The sequence below is a fragment of the Oryx dammah genome, unplaced genomic scaffold (genome assembly GCF_014754425.2).
Source record: "Oryx dammah isolate SB20612 unplaced genomic scaffold, SCBI_Odam_1.1 HiC_scaffold_2, whole genome shotgun sequence".
In the NCBI taxonomy this organism is placed as follows: Eukaryota; Metazoa; Chordata; class Mammalia; order Artiodactyla; family Bovidae; genus Oryx; species Oryx dammah.
The window spans coordinates 103,963,989-103,988,642 of record NW_024070186.1 but is presented as its reverse complement, the minus strand read 5'-3'; the positions used below and the strand labels follow the sequence as shown (position 1 = coordinate 103,988,642).

Sequence of the window (24,654 nt, the reverse complement as noted above, 5' to 3'; positions counted from 1 at the left end):
CTAGAATCCCTGCCTTCTGAAACTGCCTCTCAGTAACAAAATTTGCTCACATCTAGGAGTGATGGCATCTTCGGTTTTTTGTTTGTTATTGAGTCACTAAGGCATGTCCTACTCATTTACATCTTCTAAGAGGTACTAAATCCGTAGCTATTCCCGGGCTCTGTTGATGTCATGTGAAAATATGAACCGCTATTTCCTAGAAACTTTCGAAAATTACTTCTAATCGTATTTGAACTCATAAAAAAGAAGGTGAAAACTTGGGATTATTGGAAGTCTCCCCGCTCCCTTCCACAAAGTTACTGTCTAATGTGTGTCCCCAGGATCTCTGTGCCTTGTATGCTGGCTTATATCTCAGGTGGGTGCAGACTCCCTTTCCTGGGTACCTGTGTCCCCTGATTTCCACCTGGATTCAGCCAGTGGGAGACCCTGGCAGAAAAATTGTGGGATGGGAGGAAGAAAGAATCTGGGGTTGTGCAGGGAAGGGGTGAGAAGGGGTAGAGGTAAGCAAAGGCAACGTCTCTTTGGTGTATCCAGCTCCCAGGAGCGTGGCCCACCATGGGTCCATCTTCCACCAGGGACCTGGCTCCTGGGCTTCATAGCGCTCCTTCCCCCATTTGTCCTGCCGTGGCTCCCTACTGTTGCTAATCCCTGGGTTACCTCACCACCTCCTGTTTGGGTGTTCCAGTTCTTCATAACCTGTGTAATCAATTCATTCCAAGCCATAAATTCCCTCGGCCAGATCTGCCTTCCATTGTTTCTGTTTGTGTACTTAGTCCCTGACTGCTGCACAAGCCACCCTCATTTTCTATTTCCTAAGCTTAAAAATAGGCTGAGAGAATGCTGTTGGCATACTGTGTCCAGATTTTGGCAAAACTTCTGACAGGTCATCTTACGATGTCCTTGTAAACAGAGTGGGAGGAATTTAGAGTGGATTATTAAACATTCTTAGGTTGCTATAGTTTATTAATGTTCAAAATCAACCTGATGAAAGGGCTCTGAAGGTTTGTCAGAAGGCTGTGTCTTTGGCCGTGTCCTACTCAACATTATTACCAAAGATTTGGACCAAAACACAAAAAGCAACTTTATCAAATATGTGTATAAGACCAAACTGGAAGGTAACTTAATTCAGATTTTGAAAAGGATGTACTTTGTAAGGAAAAGTGAAAAATCTTGCATCTGGTACAAAAAATATAAACATATTGAATGGCAGAGACCAAGCTCCCCAGCATAGTTATGTGGGTAGTCCAGAATTTTAGTTGACTACAAACCTAATACAAGCCAGAAGTTTGACCTGTTTAAAAAAAAAAAAAACAAAAAACAGTGGGTCAAGTTCATCTTTGGTTCCCATTAGAAGATTAGGGTTGATATCAACTGACAAATAGTTTCACTTTTCATCTGGAGTATTACAGGATAGCTAGGAACTTAATCTAAGAAAGATGAGTGTTTTCTAGACTTAACGTTATTTGCGAGTTTTATTTGCGCACATTTATTTATTTTTGCCCCCAACAACTCACTGGAGGATGTACTGTTACCATTTTTCAGCCTTTATATCCTCATATGGATTTAAGTATAAGCTCCATAGCTCACTGTGTGGCCTTGAGCAAGTACGATGTGCGCACAGGAACCCACTTTATTTCAATAAAATCCATTCTCACTTCAGGATGACCATACTGCATCTAGGTAAAAGGGACCCAACTTTTAAAAGGCCAGGAAGCCTTTACATATTATGAGCAGTTTGCCAGGGGGAGAGACTCATGGGAGCATAAAGTCTGTCTTCTAGGATTTGAAAGTCTGTCACAGGAGAGAATGAGTGAATTGATTTAAGTGGCTCAGGGAACAACCAGGACTAATAGGGTTACCTTAGATTTTTCTTAATATTTAAAAATTTCAAACAGAATTGCCCTTATTGCCCTCTAATATGGTCACTGTCTTTGTGCCAAAAGATGGTTAACTCATTCTCAGATGTTTTAGTAAAATGAATTTCTATACTAGGAAGAATGTTAAATTAGTTAACATTAGATAATTAGATAAGTCTAGAGCAACACTCAACTCTGAGAGTCTGATTTCTGTGTGTTTGGGTTTTGGTTAGTGAGATTTGTGATTTGTAGTTTTTTGTTTTATTGTTATAATTTAATTTCCAGCCATATAATTGTTTTCCTTGTAATTTAGAATTAGCATGCTCTATTTTTGAAAAAACTTTTAAGAGCCTGAAACAAGGAAGTAAAGCTTGACTATGCTCAGTGTAATTACCTTCCCAAGAAATATTATGCTATTTCCTGGAATATGTCCCCAGAGTGAATGTCTGCATTTGTTCCATTTCATTTCTAGCTATAGAGCTCTATCAGGGGTGATGAGGAGCATCATTCTGAAATATATTGAAGCTGAGAATAGAGTTTGCGAAGTGTTATTGGGTTTGCTAAGATGAACCTGTACAAATGCAAACCGTTGGTTCACCACTGTGAAAATCAAGGCCTGTGTGGCAAAGGTCCCTGAAATGACTTATTAAAGGCCACCAGAGTGATAGTGCTTGAAAACTATAAAATTTACCTTGATGATGGCTTTCTAGCCTTCTTGCCAGAACTAGCATAGTGTCTCTCCCCATTTGGGGCAGTTAGATTCATGAAGGACCTAGTATATTTGAGAAACGAAAATAAAAATTATTTCAAAATTAAGACAAAAACAGCAGATCTCCCCTGAGAGTAAAGCACACAGGGAACATGAAATGTATCAGTATTTCAGAATTAATTTGACGTTTTGCTTTGGTTTGTTTTTTTTTTTTTTCTGGTTGGGCCTAATAAAGGGAACTTCTCAGTCTTCATAACTGTTTGCTGAGGCCTAAAAGTTAACTGATCTCCTGAAAAAGACAGCTCTGTTGTGAATTTGTAGTATTTCAGATCTTTCCTGTGAATGATCCCAAAGGACTGGGTACTCTCGTCACCTTCATTTCTTTAAAGAAACCTCACACTGCCTGCCTTCCCCCAGCCTTTTCACCAGTTTCTTCCCAGATTTATTAATCATACTGTAATTTTTATGGAAGGGTTTGAGATGCCCTGAAAATTACTAAGGGAAAAAATGAGGTGAAATGGTATCTGATGTTTAATTCAGTGTATTATCCATTTTAAAATGGATACTTTAAAAAATGAAATCTTTATAGCTGTTAACAATCTCTGGCAACTTGCCATTCCATAAAATGGTGATTTTTCTTTTAAAACAGTTCAGTTTCCTACTCATGTACTTGATGTGGGGGGCTCAGCATGCCCTAATAGTCTTTTTCCTCTAAATTGACAGTCAGTGCAAAGTAGATAAAATGAGTAATGGCTAAGAATCCCTGTGCTGCCATTGGTCTCATCAGCCTTGTCACTATGATGAATTCCTCAGAGGTGCTGGGGGGCTGGGGTGGAGGCTATCAGGACAACGTGGGATGGGCATTATTGATCCTTATACCTTTAGTGGCCTGGCACCTGGGCACCTTCCAGGGAGTGTTTCTGAGTGAAAACCTAGGTATTGAAGATGAATTTGACAATGAACTATAATATCCTTTTTTTGAAAATAGCTTCAGATTGCAGTTTCAAAGTACCTAGAGCTGCTGCAGAGTAAAATGGCAACATTCTCCTTTAATGTCCTATATGTAAAATTTGGGGAGTTTAAAAACTAACCGAATTACTGCCAGATCTGTTTTGATACTCAAAAATTTTCAAATTTTAGGGAAAGTGATATAGTATATATATCTTACAGTATGCCATTCATTCCTCCAGTATATATTCAAATTCATGGAGATTTGATAGCCAAAACATGTATAGTCATGCTGAAATAAATTATCAATGTAAAGCATTTTCATTATAGTTCTGGTCAGAATTTACAGCCATGTAAGTTCGGATCAGATCAAGTTTGCTAACAAGTTTTTTAAAGAAAACAACCTACTACTTACTTTTCAGAGCTTTCATCTTATAATTTCTAATTTCAAGTGATTAGGTAGAAATTGTTGCTATTTTCCTCATATTTCCCCAAGGAAAAAAGAAAAGGTAAATATCTGAATAGAGTTTGGGGGTGATTTACTAAGCACTGCCATGCACGCATCATCTCACTTACACCTCACAGGGTCCTCTGAGATAACTGTCATCATCATTTTTATCTCACAAAGGCAGCAGAGGACTGAGGGCTGAAATGACTCATTCTAGATACAGAGTTAGCAAGGAGCAAAATTGGGACTCAAGCTCAGGTCTTACAACTCTATCTTCCCCCCTCCTTTTACCAAATCTCATTTTTATACTAAAAGCTTCATCAGAAACTGGAAGATGACAATTTGAGTGTATGTTCCTCCAGAGGTAAATGATTATATTATAAAACTTTTATTAATTTGAATAAGTTAATTTTTCAGAAGTGGACTTGTTATTGTAAAGTTTTAAGTTTGTTTTGATTATTTTTTTTAAAGATGCAATTTAAAAGTTTAAGGTAATTTCAGGTATGCAATAATGTGTTTTGTTCTCATTGTGTTTAACCATTTAGATGTGCCTGGCATCAGAGGGGGTGAAAGTGGAAGAATCAAAGCTAATAAGAGCGAAAGAATTAGATGGTGGAAGAATTAAAGAATTTGAAAAGGGAAAGGAAGAAAGAGACACAAAAATGGAGAAAACGGATGAAGCCAGGTTACAGAAAGAAGCAGACTTTGAAAAATCAGCTAAGGAAAATGTAAGAGATTCTAAGGAAATAAGAAATTTTGAGGAGCTGCGAATGGATGACATAATAGGTATAAAAATGGAAGCTCCCAAAGAAATTAAAAAGGAAGAATTAGAGGAAGATCAAAAATGTGGCCACTTCCCTGATTTTTCCTACTCTGCCAGTAGCAAGATAATAATAAGCGATGTTCCCAGTAGAAAGGACCACATATGCCATCCTCACGGAATCATGATCATCGAGGATCCCACAGCACTAAGCAAACCAGAGAAGCTAAAAAAGAAAAAGAAAAAAAACAAAATGGATCGACACGGAAATGATAAATCCACACCCAAGAAGGCCTGCAAGAAGAGGCAGTCCTCGGAGTCAGATATCGAGAGTGTCATGTACACCATTGAGGCTGTGGCCAAGGGAGACTGGGGCATTGAGAAGCTTGGAGATACCCCTCGCAAGAAGGCCCGCCCATCCTCCAGTGGAAAGGGGAGTATTTTGGATGCCAAGCCACCAAAGAAAAAAGTGAAATCTAGAGAGAAGAAAATGTCGAAGGAGAAATCCTCAGACCCCACCAAAGAGTCAAGACCTCCAGATTTTATCAGCATTTCTGCCAGCAAGAACATTTCTGGTGAGGTGCCAGAGGGTATAAAAGCAGAACCATTGACCCCCACGGAGGATGCGCTACCACCCACCCTGTCAGGACAGGCCAAGCCTGAGGACAGTGACTGTCACAGAAAGATGGAGACGTGTGGCTCCCGGAAATCGGAGAGGTCTTGCAAAGGTGCTCTTTATAAAACCCTGGTGTCTGAGGGCATGCTCACCTCTCTGCGAGCTAATGTTGACAGAGGTAAGCGACTTCTCAAAATCTGAAAAGAACATGGAAACCTAGCAGAATTCCTCCTTTAGAGGTATTGAAAAGCAGTTAAGACTACAGTAAAGAACATTAGTATCAAAATAGTATCTTAGATTTGTATGAGTCTTTGTGGTTTATAGAATATATACATTTGTCATTTTACCGTATGTTTTAGCACCATAGAGGAACGTTTCTATTCAACGTAATTCTCAGAATAGAAGTGTTCTAAGTTACTCCAGTCTTTTTCCTTTTTACTGATGTCAGCTGACTTTTTGTTTTGAAGGATCAGTATTGCATGTGTAGAACTCTTAGTCTGGTTTTTAACTGATGGAAATAATTTTCAGAATCACGCAGGTATGGTTGACAGAATCTTGATCTGTAGACTCTAGAAACAAGTCTACACCTCAGGCTGATTCTGTAATGGAAAAGTAAATAGTAGTTAGTCTTTCTCATAAGTCAAATAGCACCTGTTGTTATGAGATTGTGGATCTCAGTCTGTAAGTTACTTTTTTACACATTCTGTTATTGAAGGTGGTCCTGAGTTCTCTGAAATAATTAACAAATAGCATCATGCAAATAGTACCTAAGGGGTCAAAAGGTCACTTATGAAGCAATTAAGATGATTTCTTTTCCACCCCAATATGCCAAGCATACTCTTTCGAATTTCCTTAGGGAAACGAAGCTCAGGAAAAGGAAACTCGTCTGATCATGAAGGGTGTTGGAATGAAGAAAGCTGGGCATTTAGCCAGAGTGGGACCAGTGGAAGCAAGAAGTTCAAAAAGACAAAGCCAAAGGAAGACTCTGTCCTTGGGTAAGTGCCTGTGGGCACAGTCAGCCATGCAGCACAGACCACACGTGCAGTAGTATTAAGTTTTCCGGGTAAACAAATCACTGACAGCTTATTCTTTGAGTATTCGGTCAGCACTTATTGTGGTTTTAGTAAACTCATGAAGAAATACAGATCATCATGTGATTCCTGCTGTTAGCATGGTGTGTGAGTAATAGTGTCTTTCATGTTTTAATTATGGTACAAAATGTGTAGATCGTAGACTTAGGCCTGAGTTTCAGTTGAGGTCCACCTTGTATTAGTGGTGTGACATTGTAAATCCTTTCATATCGCCAAGATGCAGTTCTAATCTGAAGTTTACAATGAATATCACAGGTTTATGCTTTGCTAATTTTATATACTCTATGTACTTCATATAATATTTGTAAAGGTTATGTGCACATTTATAAAATAATGGCAGCTGAGAATGTACATAAAATTATGTTCCTACCTCTAATCTTGTTTTGTTTAAACCATGTTCTAATGCTCTAAGGTAAAAATATTAGATTGAATATTCTCTCAATACAGAGAAATTTCAGCAATTAATTATATATTAAAATGCAGTATCAAGAAGGAGCATACACTGAGGTAAAATAATTAAGAATTATTTTATTTTTTATTATATAAGACAGACTCCTAATACCAAGCTTAACATAAAGCATTTTGATAGGCAATGCAATACTTTATATTGGTGAAAAAAGAAAGCATCTGTATATTCAGCCGTACTGTCCTTTAGCTTTCTCATTAGCCAGATTTGAAAAGAATACTCTGAATAGAAATAAGTACATTTTAATATATTTTCTGTATTTTTTCACAAGTATGTTAAAGGTATGCAAATTTTATGCATTAGGAGTATTATATTTGTTTTATCCATAAATATTTGCATTTCTTTTTTTGGGATAATGTACTTTGTCAACTGGACATTACAGTGCTTTCAGGTCTGGTTAATCTTAAGGCCCTCATTACACAGTGGGAGAGTGAAAGTATTTCTCATGAGGATGATTCCTCAATATTATTTATATTGAGGTGATATATTTATAACTTTATATATTTTGTTCTAATATTTTTAAAAGTCCAAAGTTCGGATTATTTTGCTGACATTGTGCTTAAACAGTGACATGAAAATCCTCACATTTGTCATGGTCAAGCGCAGAAGTATTTGCAGGATTTTCTTAAAAATTGAGCATTAGAGCCAGTGCTCTCCATCTTCTGGAATTACCAGTGTCCTGTAGGCCTACACACTGAGAGAGGTATAGTCTTATTGCAGACAGTGTGAAAGCCCAAGGGAATAAATAAAGCAGGCCTGAAGGCTCCCCAGCAAAAAGTTCTCTGGTGCTTCTATTAGAAACTCCTGAATGTTTTTACCAGTCTTCTCTGAGGAACAAGAAAAGTGAAACAGTCTTTTGGAAATCTGTTCCTGAAAAGAGATTGGGGTGTTTTTGTTTTAATCATTTCTTAGGAAACCACATGTGTTTAACTGGGGGTGTGATTTTCTGCAAGCTAAATCAGTGGTACAACTCTGGTCTTTCCTCCTCTCCCTTCTTTAAATATTGGCCTGTCAGAATCAGATTGTCTGGGCTTGCTTTATTTGGAACATGCCAGCATAGTTCATGAGCAGTGAAAAATGCCACATCTGTCAATCTTCTCTGAGATTTCTAAATGAGTAGTGTAAACCTTTTTATCACAGAAAATGTGCTGTTTAGTTACCTGTAGCCAAGGAAAATTCACTCTGTATTGGCAGTTCTACTTTCATAGACTTCTTTAAGAAAAACATAGGTAATTATTCTAGGTGAAAAAAGTGGGGGGCAGGGAAGTCCCAAGGGACCTAAGGAGTTACAGCTTACATTTTCATATTTCTCTTTTGGTTATTCAGAGATCTAAAAAATTCACGTCTTATAGATGGCTTTCTGACAGCAACTGATTCGTATCAGATATTATCTGATTTTCCATTACTATGATTTATTAACTGAAATGAGAAAAGAAAATTTACTAAGGGAGGAACATCACCCACAAGCCATCACCTTTAACTGCTTTGTTAGAACTTAATAATGGCCTTTTTCAGGGGGGCCTTTCTGATGATCATCTGCCTGTCCTGTTTGTCCTCCCCATTCTTGTACATTCCTCCAAGACAGAAAAGAGTCTGAGGTGAACACACCTCAAGTACACTTCTCAGGTAGCAGCCTAACGTGTTAACTTCTGGTAAGTGAGTACTCAAAGCTGCCCTCTTCCCAGTGCCCCTTCCATTTTCCATCTCCCAAGCACAGCAGTTCCCCTGCAGCGTCTCCCATCTGTTTGGGTTGCATCTTAGCTAATAAATCTCACTATAAATGAAAGCCAGCAACCAGCCTAGCTTCCAGCAGGCACACTGCCATTGCTGTGGGGCTACGTAGAGACAGTCAGCAGCAGTCCAAGGATTTCCCAACTTTGCTGGTGGCATTTCTAGAGTCATTTGTGGTTTACGTTAAAGTCATGTTGCCTCTCTGCTGGTGTGTACTTGGAAAACTGGCTTTACTTTTCTCTTTGAATGTTTTGTCTTCATCCTGGTCAACTGTCCAGAATTTTTTTCTAATCTTCAGGATATTTGTTTATATCTTCTTTGTGTGTTAGTTGCTCAGTCTTATTCAACTCTTTGTGACCCCATGGATTGTAGCCCACCAGGCTCCTCAGTCCACGGGACTCTCCAGATAAATGTGTGTTTTAATCAAGTACTAAACTAGTCAGTGGGCTTCCTGCATGGCACTAGTGATAAAGACCTCACTCGCCAATGCAGGAGACAGTAAGAGATGAGGGTTCTATCCCTGCTTCAGAAAGATTCCCTGGAGGAGGGCACAGCAACCCACTCTAATATTCTTGCTTGGAGAATCCCATGGACAGAGGAGCCTAACAGGCTATGGTCTATAGGGTCAGACACAACTGAGCAACTTAGCATGCACACAAACTAGTCAGTAAATTTTTTAAATTAAGTTTACGAAGTTATCAATATAAATTACTAATTTCTATAAATAAACTTGCCTATATGTATGTGTGTGTGTATATACATATACACACATATACATGAGAATCTTTAGAATGAAAAACTTGGATGGAATATGCTTTGTATTGAACTTAATAAAAAATTCCTGTGCCAATGGAAAAAAACAGCAAATTCTCCACTTCAATAATACCCTGCTATTTTATATAATGTTTCTACTTTTCTAAGGTAATAACATAACCTGTCTTGTGAGTTTATTAAGAAAACTGTGTTGGTAAATCTCAAGCATTTCTAAAAAGATATTTTATGTCCTTGTACAGAATTTAGCAATGTCCTAATTCTTAAGGAACCCCATTTTCAAATGGAATATCTTAAAATATATCTTAGATTGTTTTCTTTTTAAATATTTACATCATGTGCTGATTGAGTCTTTCCCCTCCCCTCTTTCATTAGCTCAACAAAGCTGGATGAAGAATTTGAAAAGAAATTCAACAGCCTCCCTCAGTATAGTCCTGTTACATTTGACCGGAAATGTGTACCTGTCCCAAGGAAAAAGAAAAAGACTGGAAATATGTCCGCAGAACCGACTAAAACCAGCAAAGGTTAGATGCGTGCTGTGCCTTCCTGCAGCATGGTCAGACTCTAACTGAAGCCTCTTCTGACCGTCTGCAGCTCCCTTTAGATATGTACTTGGGTTTGCAGTTGAAGCAGTAGCGAATTGGAATTTCAGTTGCTTTCCAGGTTATCTTGGTTCCTGCCTTACTCTCTTCTCTCTCATCTTCTTCCTAAGTCTCTTCAGCCTTCGTCCTTGGGCATCTCAACCTATACATTTGCCCATATGCAGGTCTTAATTATACATGGTCTTCGACCTTCTTGTCTCTATAATTCAGATCGGGAATGCTGAGCTTTTCTTGAGCAGGAACTGTTGGCTGAACCCAGTTCATCTGTTTCTCTGTGTGTCTGCAACAGGTTGGACTCTGGGGCAGTGAAATCCTTCCATTCACCTAGTCAGGAGATTACATTCTTAACTGGCAGTTGAACCAAAACTCTCCGTAATACTTTGGCAATATAATTTTTATTGGTTTTATTAAATTTAGAGAAGTGCTATGTACATATTCTTTTTCAAGAATACCAGATTCTCCTCTGTGTATATCAAGGAAGTTTTTTAAATTGTCAGTGTGGCTTGGGAGGTTGGGGAGTCTCAGCACTCATGAGGGGCAACACTATGGTTCGTTTAGAGGGGTTTTAAAGAGTGGGGAGTGCATTTTCAGTGGTCACAACCCCTGGCACATTTGTATGGCAGAGGCTAGAGTTCTAAACATCCTAACCTGCGTAGGACATTCAAGTACAATGAAGAACTGTCCTACACAAAGCCACAGTATTGCTCCCAGTGCAAAACTTCTCTTCTGAGTTTACTTTAGGTCTGAAAGTTGGTAGGCAAGTGAGTATACCTTTATTTTTCCACACAGAGGTGGAAAACGTCATTTGGTAGCTCTCCTCTAGAGGTAGTGAATGAGAGATGAAGAACTAGTGTGGGGGTGTGTTGTTTCCAGGATCAAATTCTGAGCAGGATTTGATGGCAGCATTCTCATAATTACCCTGTAAAAGAGGCAACCTGTTGCTCGCTCTATGGCAAATCAGAATACTTCCCTTTTTGTGTGTATTTAGCTGAATGCATAGATGAATGGATAGATAGAAAATGATATATATCTTTGCAAAAATCTTGTCAAAATCTAGCAATCATGGATAATGATCAAAGATAAATAGTAACGAGTATATATAATTTCATTGACTTGGGGGAGTCCATAACGTATATATCTAGGGAAAAATTATATCTATGAAGAAACCTAAACCTTTCTCCATCAAGATCTAAAACCCCTACTTTACACTGAAACTGAAACAACAAGGAGACCTGTATCTCAGGGTGGATCTGAAAATGTGAGGAAAATGCCCCCTTTGTGATAAAAGGTGGAATGGAATGTAAAAGTGATTTTAGAATTAGCTCAGTTTTCCGCTGTGGTTAATAAAAACAAGTCTGGTGAATAAAGAACTAAAAAAGAAATATTGCATCACTGAGTTTGCTCATCTGAGAAAATAAAATAAGGTGGTTCTGAGATCTTCCAAGATAGGTAGGAAAGAAAGAAAGCGGCCTGTTGACAGGTAGGTAGCTGAGCACCATAATGGATTACCGAGTGAAATGACAGTCCTTGTGCTCTGGAGATATTTAGGAATAGGCAAAGCAGTCCATGAGCCCAAAGATGCCAGGTATTGTGAGCCCCCACAATTCTTGGATTTAAAGTTGCTGATAAATACATGACAAACTAATAAAATGGAACTTAATTGATTGATGTGCAGGACATATGCTCTTCCTCCACTCCTTGCAGTTGGAGACATTCATTTTAGAGCTCTGAAGTTGGCTGAATTATCTATCAGGGACTGTAACAATAGATTTATTTTTGTAAAGCTATAAAACCCTGAAGTTAGGATCTATTTTCATGAGACCTTCTCTTGGGTCGTGGTTGTCTGTTATATGTTTTTCCTCTCCCAGCTGAGATTAACAGTATTTCTTTTGATGTGAAATAGCTTTTTTGGAGCTTTGGATTATACTTCATACAATATCATCTTAACTCTTCTGTTATGCCTCTCAAGCCACAAAGTCCCTGGTTCTTACACAGTGTACAGTAATTGCATAAATAGGAAGGCTGTCAAGATCTTAGATTTTGCTCATTCCAACTTGTGGAGCAAAATGCAATTAAAATAAAACAAATTAAATAATATATTCTCTATTTAGCAAACTAAAGAAGTAGTATTTGTAGTTGATTATAATTTGGTATTAGTGCCAGTGTACTATTCTACAAGTTATTAATGAAATTATCATACCAGCTGTGCTGTAATTGCCTGGTCTTTAGAGGATAGAGGAGATTGTTTTCTTAGAGTCTAGACCCTTTGCATTTTTGCATAATGAATTGTTCAAAGCAAACATTGTGAGTGAGATCAGTAATTCTTTAGTAAAGGAGCATGTTTTCATAGGAAACCTCATTTTTTCTCCAACAACATTTGTCTGTATTTTATTTTCTCCTGTATTTCTTATTCAACATTTATTATTGTATTTTTCCCTGCCTTATACTAGGTATTTTTTTTTTAGCTACTCCAGGTTATATAAAATGTATATAATTTTTATGAAATGGAATTTCTAGAAGAAGTATTTATGTATGCATTTATATAGTTACATACCTCAAGATCATAGGACCTGGTTGGGTTTATACTTGTATTTTTCCAGTGGTTGTCTTATTGTATCTGTATTTCCAAGTGGTCTTTCCCTTTTCCATCATGCCCTCTACTGTCTGCGTCCTGTTCCTTAAGTGTATGTAATGGGTCTCCTCCCTCTAACAAGGTCCAGGCTACGTTATAGTAGGCCTAGTATATAGCTGATTGAGGCATAGAATCTCCCTTTGCTTCTAAGATTATCCAGGAAGTTATCTATCTCATTCACAGTGCAGGTCAGCTGCAGTAGCCCATTTCCATAGTGTTTTCTGCTTTATCTCACACAGGTACTTGTATATATTCAAATGAAAGCTTTGAACTATAAATCTAAATTTAATTGTAACTTAAGAGATTTGTTTTGACACATTATTTTAAGTATACTGTTAACGTGTGAAGCACTTTTTACAAAAGTAGCAGAAGTCAGAGTGCTCTGTAAAATAGTAATTTTCAAGCAAGTAGCGTCATGAAGAAAAAGTTAATTGAGTTCAATTTGGAGTGTTTAAATTATGCCCAAGCTTGACCCTTGACTCAATTTTTCCTTCCTTATCTCTTTTATCTTTTCACATTGTTTTTTAGCCTATTAACAAACATCCTGTTGGTCTTTCTCATGTTCTTCCAATTTACGCTTACTCTGCAAGATTCGAATTCCCACTGTTAAAGAATTTGAAATTTTTGAAAATCACAATGGAAATCAAAGAAGCAGGTTTGCAGTGTTAAAGATTGAGGACAGAATCCCCTGTTTGGGATTGAGCTGACCTGACTATATTAACAGTGTTCAAGAGCTGGGATGTGATGAAAATCAGTCCATCCCTTTCCCGTCAGGAAGTGGTAGCTTCCAGGCTCGGCAGAACTCTGTTTCTTGCCCTGTAGCTATTTGAGAGTCTTCACTGTCCCTAGACATTTTCTTAAGCGTGGTGACAGCACATTTACAGGTATAAAAGGTAGGCCTAATATAATCCTGAGGTGGCTCCTCCTCAATGAATCCTAACTTGATTGTGGCTCATTTACTTGAACTTATCCCAGTCCACAGACTGATATGTTTCGTAGCCACTTTACTATAAATTATTACAAAGGTATTTACTGTTTCATTGGCCCTTCATTACTTATGTGTTCATTAACAAAATGACAGCCTAGTCTTAGATAAAACCTCTGCTCTTTTTATAGCTTAAAAACATGAAACTATAGAAGCTGGACATTGTCACCACCATTCAAGATTCAGCTTACGCCTAACACTTGTTTCCTACTGCAGTTCTCCAAACCAAGCTTCTGTTAATTCACCTCACCTGCTGACCTTGAAAATTTTTCACACCATACTAATACTAAAAGGGCTCTGTGTCACTATGCTTCTCAGCTAAAACGTGTCCATTTTTCAGCAAACCATGAACAACATTAATGTTTTGAAAAAGTTATTATCAGTGTCTCTATGGCACGCCTCCTACCATCTCAGGTTATAGTTTGTCTTTGCTATTTTTTACCCAGCTGTGAAGTTGGGATGCAAAAGAAGTTGATATCTTCAAAATACAGGCCACCCTGCCCAAAAATGTTAGTGAAGTCCTAAGCTAGTTTATATGCCAGCAACGGTGATTTTTGTCATAAGGAAGTGGAAACTGGTACCAACTGTCTTTCAAGAGGTTTGGTAGGAAGATGGGAGAGTGAGATGGCATGGAAACTTGAGATGGTGGTTCATGGAAAGACAATTGCCATCTGTTTACTCTCTGGAAGGTTCCTTCTCAACTTCTTTTCTCTGTTTTTGACTTCCTACCTTATTTTCCCTCCTTGGACATTTCTATGTTAATTATAATTAAGGAAAAATAGTAGTGTATGTGCTATTAATTACAAATTTTGACTTTATTTTCCTTGAACAAGATATCAAACATGTATACCATACTGGTGGACAGGAGTCAGATTGTTCACTTCTTGACTAAAGTTACTGCTTTTCAGTGAATATCCTTGTATCTTATCCTCATATCAAACTCCTTTGAGTTTGTCACTTTCCTTTTTATTTGAACTTGTCATTTGCTTAGATTTGTTTTATAGTTCAGGATGGCTAGCAGCAAGGCTGTTTAAAAATATAACTTTACGGAAGCTCTTCTGGGTACTAAACCTCCCTGGATGTTCTCTTTTTATGTTAAAATTGACAAGCTCTATATTAAGTTTTGTCCTTAAATTATACTTTTTAGGTTTCTCCGAGTATGGTTGGGTCTGAAAATATGCATTCTTTTCTTCTTTCTTAACCCATTCCATACATCAAATCAGTTTGTTTCTGTGAACCATTTCCTGATCCCATTGTCCTCATACACAGTGATGAACAAAAGTCATTCTCCCTGTGAGCCAGTACCTTATTATCATTAGATTATCTTCCTGTGGGTAAATCACTAGCATCCTTATGATCCAGAGAAGTCTCAGAATTGTCTTTCTGCTTTCTTCTGCTTCCATTTTCCATGATTGCCCATGCCTCTGTCATTCATGTGCACCACCTACACTTTCCTGGATTGTATAAAATACATATGAATGATGGCAAATGGGCTGTAAAGAGTACCTGTAATATTAGTGTATATCATCCACATGATATATTGTCTTTGTATCTGTTAAATTTGTTTTCTTTCCCTTTTCTTTCACTTCCCCCCTACCCCAAAAAACAAATAAGAAGTGTTTTCTGTTTCCATTTCAAACCACTACCACCCAATTCAGAATATTTGTTATTGGTTATTTAGAAGGATGACTTGGTGTAGTCCTCAAAAATCATTTGTAAACCTTTATGTTATCAGTAATAATAGCAACAACTGTCATTTCTTGAACTCTTTATTTATGCCATCCAGTGTTTTAAGAGCTTTACTTATTCATGCAACAATATTGTTGAATATCAGTCACATGTTCATGAGCACCATTCTAGGCATGTAGAATATATCTCTGAATGAAAACAAAGAACCCTGCTGCCATGGAGGTTACATTATAGTGGGAGTACCAGATAGTAAATAAGCCTGAACAATAATGTTTCAGAAGGTGAGCAGTAATATGGAAAAAAGAATAGGTTTGATAGAACTGGGTCAAAGATTAACAAAGGAGAAGACTTGAACATTATACAACAGCTAGACCTAACAGACATATATAGAATGCTCCACACAACAATAGCATCATATACACTCTTCTCAGGTATACATGGGACAGTTTCCAGAACACACAGTATGCTGGAACATTTAACAAAAAGAATTGAAATGATTGAAATTATGTTTTCTGACCACAGTGGAATGAAAGTAAAAATTAACCGCAGGAGAAAGTTCAGAAAACTCAAAAGTAAGTGGAAATTAAACAACACACTAAATAACCAGTGAGTCAAAGAAGAAATCAGTAGGGAAATATGAAAATACTTTGAGATGAGCAAAATGAAAATATAGCATGCTGAAATTTATAGGTACAGCTAAAACATGACTTAGAGGGATGTTTATAGGTATAAATTCTTATATTAAAAAAGAAGAAAGATACCAAATCAATAACCTAACCTGTCTTGAGACACTGTTAGCAGAACAAACGAAACCTAAAAAAGTAAAAGAAAGGAAATAATAAAGATTAGAGAGGGGATTAATGAAATGAAATTAATTAAATAAAGAATAGGAAAATAATGGAGAAAAATCATTAAAGCCAAAAGCTAATTCTTTGAAAAGAAAAACAAACTTGAGAAATATTTAACTAGACTGACCAAGAAAGAAAGAAAACAAATTAAGAAGTGAAATAGGGATCATTACTACCAATCTCACAAAAATGGAAAGGATTAAAAAGGAATACTATGAATAACTGTATGCTGATAAGTTAGACAGCCTACATGAAATGGGCAGTTACTGGAAAAACACAAACTACTGAACCTGACTTAAGAAATAGACAATGTAAATAGACCTATAACTAGTATACAGATTGAATTTAGTAAGCAAAAAAGTACTAGACCCAGATGGCTTTACTACCGAATTCTTCCAGATGTTTAAATAATTAATACCAGTTTTTCATAAGCTTGCTCATAACATTAGAAGAGGAGGGAACACTTCCCAATAAGAAAGCCAGTATTACCCTAAAGTAAAAACTAGTCAAACATATCACAGACAAGAAAATCCAAAACTGCAGACCACCCTCTCTAACACATGTAGGCACAGAAATCCTTAACAAAATGCTAACAGACTGAATCTATATAAGAATTAAATACTGTAATCAACTGGTGTTTTACCCCAGGAATGCAGGGTTGGTTTAACACCCAAAAATCCAGTTGATGTAAGTAATATACCATAGCAGTAGGACAAGGACAAAGAAAAATCCACAGGATCATCTCAGTAGATGTAGAAAGAGCATTTGACAAAATTCAGGACCTTTTCATGATAACAGCCAACAAACTCAGAAGGGAACTTAAAAATTTGATAAAAGACATTAAAAAAAACAACTTTGCAACCAGCATTATGCTTAATGGTAAAAGACTGAGTGCTTTCCCCCTAAGATAGGGAATAAGACAAGGATGTCCACTCTCACCATTTCTATTCAACAATGTAGTGGAGGTTCTAGCCAGGGCAGTTTGGGATACAGAGACTATAGATGTAGGGAGGAGTGTAGTAGCTAAAAGGATACGAGGTTTATTTTTGAGGTGGTGAAAATGTCCTCAAATTGATGACAGCTGCAAATATTTGTGAACATAAAAACCATTTAATGGTATACTTTAGACAGGAGCACAGATAGTTGCCTCTGGCAGGAAGACAGGGCACGTGGGTGCAGATCCTGGTAGGTGGGTAGATGCAGCAGGAGCAGCTTAGAGAGCTTCTAATTTTTAAAATCCTCACTTCAACCCTGTGAGTTAGGCACTATTATTATCCCCATTTACACATGAGGAAACAGAAGTTATGTAGGGTGATTGTCAGTTTCACTTAGGAATATCATCAAAGTGTAGAAAGCAACCTGCTTCGGGGAGGTCAGTGCTGTTGTTGCCATTTCTGATGGTGACTGAAAAATCCCAAGTCTCTTTTCTTTATCTGAGCAAACTAAGATGCAGTTTGAGACTTCTGCCCATTCCCTACTCCTCTCCCCCTGCCACCCTCCACAAAAAAAGTCTTGACAAGTATTTTTCTATTTTTAAATCAATCTTTTCTTCCTAGAATATCCTCAGAATAGGGTGGAAAGCTATCTAATGCTGTCAGGCCCACCTGAAAGTCATCCTCAAAGTGCTGTCCTTGTGAAGATCAGTTTCTTAGGAGAAACAAAATGTCTGTGTCATCCTTACCTTCATGATATTTAGGAATCTAAAGTAAAATCTTCTGTTTATTACAGACTACAATCTGTACTGCCATTACAGGCTGTGGTCTGCTCTAGTCACTACATCTACAGTTTCTGCTGAAGGAGTCCCAGCCCTAATGGAGGCTTCTGTCAGATATATTTCTAAGGAAAATCTCACTGGTTTTTCAGTAAATCTAGGGAAGGGAGCTAAGTACAAGTTGGATGAGAAAAGATGCAAGGTGACATTTCTTGTGAATCAGCTTGCTTATTTCACAAGTTGGGGGAGGGTGTAATTGTTTAGAAACACGGAGTATTTTTTATGAAGCATTGTAAATTTTAAATATATTTATATTAATATTGTCTGTAGGTCCTTTCCAGTCTCAGAAAAAGAACTTATTCCACAAAATTGTCAGCAAATATAAGCACAAAAAGGAGAAGCCTAATGTTCCGGAAAAAGGTATTGGTGCCTTCCATGCTCCATTAAGACTTCTCAGCCACCTCCATTGTGGATTCATCTTTGAGTGACGCTTCACCGCACCGTCTTCGCCTTTACCTCTCCTCTGCTTGCTTCAATGTCATCAGCTCTGACGCAGGCACAGTCATTATTTCTAGACCCTACAGCTAATTGCACAGAGGGATCTTTTTCCACTTCTGTACTCAAATCCCTTATTTGTCTCTAGTTTCAGAGTTCCATATGAATCCTAAAACTGCTTTTTTTATTTGTATTTGGTACATTTTTAAATTTAGTCTTCATGAGCTCTTCTCCACTTATTTTCTTTGACTGTTCTCGTTTTTTCTCATGTTTGGCAGCCGTCAAAGCAGGACCACATTTCCTGCTTCCTGAAATCTTCCCACTTTCATATTCATATGAAAGTCCCACGGTTTCTATACTTTCTCTGACACTTGAGGATCCTTGTCAAGGGGGATTCCACTCCTACGTCGTAACCTGTCCCTCTCTCTTTTTTTCGGTCTGTATACTGAGCTTGTCAGGCTCTTCCCACCTCCTTCAGTCACATAACCATTATTTCCAGAGGGCATGAGAGACACAGGCCCTCTACCCTCCCTTTACTCTGAGCATCAGTGACATTGTCATGGTCTGGATGGGCCCTTGAACCTCTTCAGGGCTCATCTAAAGATTTCCCTCTCTACGTTTCAGGCCTCTGTTCTCTCACACAGAAGATAAACTTCCCCGTCTGGTTCAGTACAACCACATGTCCTGGAAGTCAGTCTTTCTCTAGCGTCTCCTGCATGTTAGTGTTGTGACTGCCGTGAGCCTACTCATCCGATGCCCATTTGCATCCTACTTGCATGGCCAGATGTGGAGTCCCTTGTGTTTACGGAATGAGGCTTTGAATGCAGCTGTCTTCCCTGTGTAGACATACATGCCTGAGTGTTCCTGTGTGTGACCTTTTACTTAATTTGGGTTTTATTTTCACCTGCATTCAGCCTCTTAGTTTTGTTTTGTCTGTTGGTATTTATTCTCTGCTTTCAGTGGGGAAATATCTCTCTTTAGGTAAAATGTCAGCTTTTATCTTTATCTTTTAACCAATCTCTAGGTTAATCTCGATTAAAGTCATAGAAATTATCCAACAGTGTTTTTATAAAATGCAAATTTGTTTACTTTTAATGCATTTCTGATATGGCCTAATTAGTTGGCAAATGTGGTTTTGAGAATTAAATAGTTGGAGTAAAATTCTGTTTCATTTGTGTTATAACACTTTTTTATTGAGGTGGTTTTGTGGATTGTCTTATTTTTATAGTGTATATGTCTATACTAGGAGTAGAGGTTCACTTTCCTTTTCTGTTACTGCTTTTAGGAAGTGGGGATAAATGGTCAAGCAAGCAACTCTTCTTGGATGCCATTCACCCTACAGAAGGTAAAAGAAGCAACATTCATTGTATCGTTTCAGGTAGACTATGCTGGAAATGGCCATAATTTTTGTAGATTTAAAAAGATACCAATTTATACAGAATTAAGCAACAGCATTAGACCTGTTATTTTTAAATTTTGAGTTATTTTTAATTTTCAAATCAAAATTGATAGTTTTTTTGCTTTTTCAAGTTTTTTAAATTATTAAAATATGATAACACTTTTACCAGAGACTTGGAAAAAACAGAACAAAATTATGTATAGTTCCGCTAGGTATTACAATTATTTTTTAAGTAGATAAATTAAGACTTAGTTGGAGTTTCAATATCAAACTCTCAAAAATTAATTGAATGGATAGAAAAGTAGGATATATTAGATCTGAAAAGCACTATGAACCAATTCAAAAGTGACAAAATTTTTATCTTACCAATGGTCAGGCTGTGTGTCACGTGGAGTTTAATTTGTGATAGGGGATTTTTAACCACAACAACCAGAAATTAGAGGGGATTTTTGTTTTTAATTTGGCTGCCTTGGGTTCTTAGTTGTGGCATGCGGTGGTGTGCGGGTTTAGTTGCTTCATGGCATGTGGGATCTTAGTTCCCCAACCAGGGATTGAACCTGTGTCCCTTGTATTGCAAGGCAGATTCTTAACCACTGGGCCACCAGGGAAGTCCCAAATTAGAGGTTTCAAAACTGGAAATATTCAGTGTTGCAGCTCACGTTGCAAGAGGATGCGCTTGGGAAGTCAAATGGAGCGGCACGGGGCTCTCCTGGATGTGGGAGCCCTGCAGAAGTGATTCCTGACCTGGTCTTCCTCCCCAGCCCACTGCCCAGTTCCTCTTGACTGTGAGCAAAGCGAATGTCCCTGAGGCTTTTGGTAGCCAAAGAAAAGCCCCATATTGACTGGTAAATGTTAGAAGTGCAGATTTTATTTCAAATTTCCCACAGTCATATTTATTTGTGACTTTATATAATTCCTCTTAAGTATTGAATTGTAGGTAAATGAAGATTTTGCAGTGGGTAAAGAGCCATATGTCCATTCTTCCCACTGATGCTTTTTTCCATTTAGATATTTTTAAAAACCTGAACATTTTTCCAACGTGTCATGAGGAGTCACTTCATTTGAAAACTCGGAGAGATTTCCGTGATCATCCTTTTGATTTACCCCTTTGGTTTATTTGCTTACGGCTACAAAGGGGAACTTGATGAACAAGTCCATGTCTCTTGATTCCCAAAGGAATCAAGGAATATACTCTCATTCCTTTGTTGAAAGAGAAAAAATTAAGATACACATGTGGCCTAAGTTGTTTCTAAAAAAGCACTCATGTTTTAAAGATATTTGTCAAAAATATGCAAATTTGAGTTCATCATCAACGTGAACTTTTGTTGTTTGGTTGGCACAGTTCACATGAACTGCATGTCTGCTCTTATGTCATTTTGCTTTTAGAGAAAATGCCAGCAATATGTCTCCTTTCTGACTTATTACTTCATATTCACAGCCTCTATAGGGTATCATTTCTGCACTTTGCTGGCAAACAAAATATGAATTGTTGTGCCACTCTCAGTGTTAAATCCTAACATCCCTAAATTGATATACCTTCACACTTGTGTATTTTAAAAATATGTTCTGAACAGATTTGATAATTGTAAGGCACTGATGAACTATCAGAGGAATCTGAAAGAGGCATTTAAGACAATATTACTCTTTTCTTGAAATGCTGCTGTTCTAAATATTTTAATTTTAAAACAGTGAAAACCCTACCTCATCTAAAAGGAGGTATCACAGCATGTGTGATAAAAGAGTGAGTAAGTAGGAATCAGGGGACCTGAATCTCAGACCTGCCACTAATGCGTGGTTTCCGGTAGGACAGACCCTTTAACCTCATAGGATTCACTCTCCACATTTGTTCTCTGTTGTAGGATATGTGTGTTTAGGGGTGGGATAAATGAGAAGGCACAGTAATACATGAACTGTACATTCCTTTTCTCCTCTAACACTTTGATGATTTTGTTACTGTGATACCTTTAGTGAGTGGTATAATGCTGAAAATACTATATTCTGAAGCCCTAAAATATCAGAAATTTTCAGGGGTTTAGTAGTCACATCTGAGGTTTAAGTGCTAAGCTTATAATTTATAAGCATTTTCCCCATGCTTTTAAAATTCAAAATTGCTGAACCACTTCTTAAACTTGCAAATCATTAAAAAAAAAAAAAAAAAAAACAAAATTGCCTGTAGGCTAGAATTCAAGGTAAATTTTTCAGAAAAACCAAGATGACTTCCCTCTGCCACTGTGTTTATCTTTCCACCAAGTTACAGTGTCATAAGTTCATGCTTAACCTAGAGGTTTCTAATTGTAATAATGTTGAGGGGGATGATTACTACTTAATATTGTTTTATGTTTCCAGAGGGCTTCACATTTACTTTTTGTATAAATGAATCTTAACAGCAGCTCCAGTCAATTTGAGGAGACCTTATCAGCTTCAAATGCCTTATAAGGAATTGAAGCCTGGCCGATGTAAATAGGAAGGGAAGAAACCAACACCAAAACACAGTGACCGCTACATTTTAGATTTTTCAGGCGTATCTGGGTAGCCCTCATTTGCTGGAATTATAAATACTGTGTATTATTTAAAAAAAAAAGAAATCTCAGACTAGGTATCTCCATAAAATTAGTTTCTTTACAGTATATAAACGCAATTACAGGGAAGAAAAGTCTAGTTTTTTGAAATATCCACAAGTCAGGCTAACTTGATCTCTCTTCGTAAGTTCCGAGTAGTCGCTTTCTAACTTCAGCAGAGTCCCCCAGGTCTTAGATAAGGCTCATTCATTTGACTCCTGCGTTCCATTTAGCTTTTGACTGCATTTTCAGCTCATGGGAGATTACCGCATGGCCGTGAGAGTCCAGACTTGGCTGTAATAATTTCAGTGCAAGTGTGACTCTTGTAATTGGCATGTGAATTAAAGACTTTGGAGCATTTTAATGGCCTCCTGGGGTAACAGTACAAGTGCGATGCTCCTTCACCGAAAAACTCACTCTACATTTTGGAGCAGAGTTTGGAAAATAAGACAGTCTCTTATTGCCACATTCCTAATGTTACTCCAGGAATCAGCTCACATTATCACTCTCACATGATATGCTCAAAGTGTATTATAATTATTGTGGAGTATAAAAAGCAGTTCTGTGGACTTGTTTTGCAGTGCTTGGGTAGGTTTGTGTGTTCAGTTACAGGCCAAAAGAGAAAATGACTAATTTGTTTTTAGAGAACAAAACCTTCTTTTTCTCACATTTCCAGTAGTTTAGTGCAGGGGTTGGGGGAGGGGCAGGGGAAAGGCACAACCTTGCTGTCTCAGTACACATCTTTGGGCTGTTCCCCTAAACTTTTTTCATTTCCTGTTTCTCACCACTGTTGACCTGAAACTAACAGACTGCCAGTTATTTCTCCAGCAAAGATGAGTATATTCTGGATCAGCAGAGAATTTAACTTTGGGGTGTGGCACCATGGTGTGCAAGCCCCCATATGTCAGAGGAAGGAGAGTTGTATAGAGGGGGAAAGAAACTGGGATTGGGAGGGCTATGGTAAAACAAGTGTGTGGCGTTTCATTGTGTGAGTCCCTGCCAGAAAAGAAAAGAGATCTTTCTTCCTGTTGGGCTCTACTATCATCGCAAGGCTTGAGAGCTCCCCCTTCTGGTCTCGTGACTGTTTAATTGAGGTTTCTGTTGATTAATTTTCTTGTACCACTAAGCCTTTGTTTTGAATCTTGCAGGTTGGTGGGGTGGACAGTGTATGTAAATCTAGATAAATTGTGTCCCAGGAGACCACAATTTCTACATGTGTTCAGGGTTCCTGCCTGAGATCGTTTAACCAGCTAGTTGGAGAGGATGATGAAAGAAGTTTCTCTATGTTGCTGGACTCCGATCTACTGTTCTGTCCCAGACTGCTGTAGTTGATTCTTGAACAGAGTTATTTCGACCCCCACTTCACCCCCTCAGTCAAAAATTCATGTGTAATTTTACAGCTAGCCCTCCAGGCCCTCCATATAAGCAGTTTTGCATCTGCAGATTAAACCAGCCGTGGACTACATAGTAGTGTAGTATGTATTTATGTAAAAATATCCACTTATAAGAGGACTTGTGTCCTTATATTTCAAACTTGTGTTGTTCAAAGTTCAGCTGTACGTCTTTGACTTAGCCTTATCTGCTTTCCCCAATTCTTCTGTGTTAGGAGAGGCTTCTCCCTGAGCACTGACCCTGAAGACCATCATCGGTGTAGGCCACCAGATAAGACAAGATGTTCTAGGGGTCACCCATGGGTCAGAGCATGGGACAGACTCACTCTGCCCTTTTCCTCTTAACTATGGGAAGATCACATCCCATGCCTTTTTTTATATTGAAGTTTTTTCTTTAAAAAAAAAAAACTTCTAATTTGCCTGTGTTGGGTCTTAACTGGCCTGTGAGCTCTTCATTGCGGCCCTTGGGCCTCTCAGGTTGCAGCACATGGACTTAGTTGCCCTGTGGCCTGTAGGATCTAGTTCCCCGACCAGGGATAGAACCCACATCTCTTGCGTTAGAGGGCAGATTTTTAACCATTGGACCACCAGGGAAGTCCCAGAGGCCTTTTTCCAATGTGGATGATCTATAGGCCCTGTGATTACTTTTCGATCTGACAGTGGTTTAGAGAAGACAGCATCTGGAGAGGTGGCATTGCCTCCTTTACAGTGATTTATGAGAACTTCTAGGGCATTTTCCTTTTTTTCATCTTTCACTTGCCTACAGCCTGATTCATTCCTTTACTATTTCCCAGCCTCCCAATCCCTGTGACCCCGTGATCTGCTGGTATCTGTTGGCCACCTGCCTTTGACCCCGCGGCTCCTTGCCTGCTGGTGTCTGAGCGTCCCCGGGTCCCATTGCCTTCAAGGCCTGATTCACCTCCCATTTGCAAACCCTTTGCACCCATA

At 38.1% G+C, this 24,654-nt stretch overlaps 1 protein-coding gene across 10 annotated transcripts in view; it reads left to right on the top strand.

Moving 5' to 3' along the window:
- BBX (BBX high mobility group box domain containing) overlaps window positions 1-24,654 on the top strand; it is a 290,065-nt gene that overhangs the window by 250,124 nt on the left and 15,287 nt on the right. For 9 of the 10 annotated variants that reach the window (XM_040225313.1, XM_040225237.1, XM_040225264.1 and 6 more), the window contains 5 exons: window positions 4,507-5,515; window positions 6,194-6,332; window positions 9,772-9,920; window positions 18,194-18,283; window positions 19,644-19,703. In XM_040225313.1, the coding sequence (XP_040081247.1) occupies window positions 4,507-5,515; window positions 6,194-6,332; window positions 9,772-9,920; window positions 18,194-18,283; window positions 19,644-19,703 (1,447 nt within the window). The remainder of the gene's footprint in view (window positions 1-4,506; window positions 5,516-6,193; window positions 6,333-9,771; window positions 9,921-18,193; window positions 18,284-19,643; window positions 19,704-24,654) is intronic. The other variant, XM_040225323.1, reaches the window with a different exon arrangement.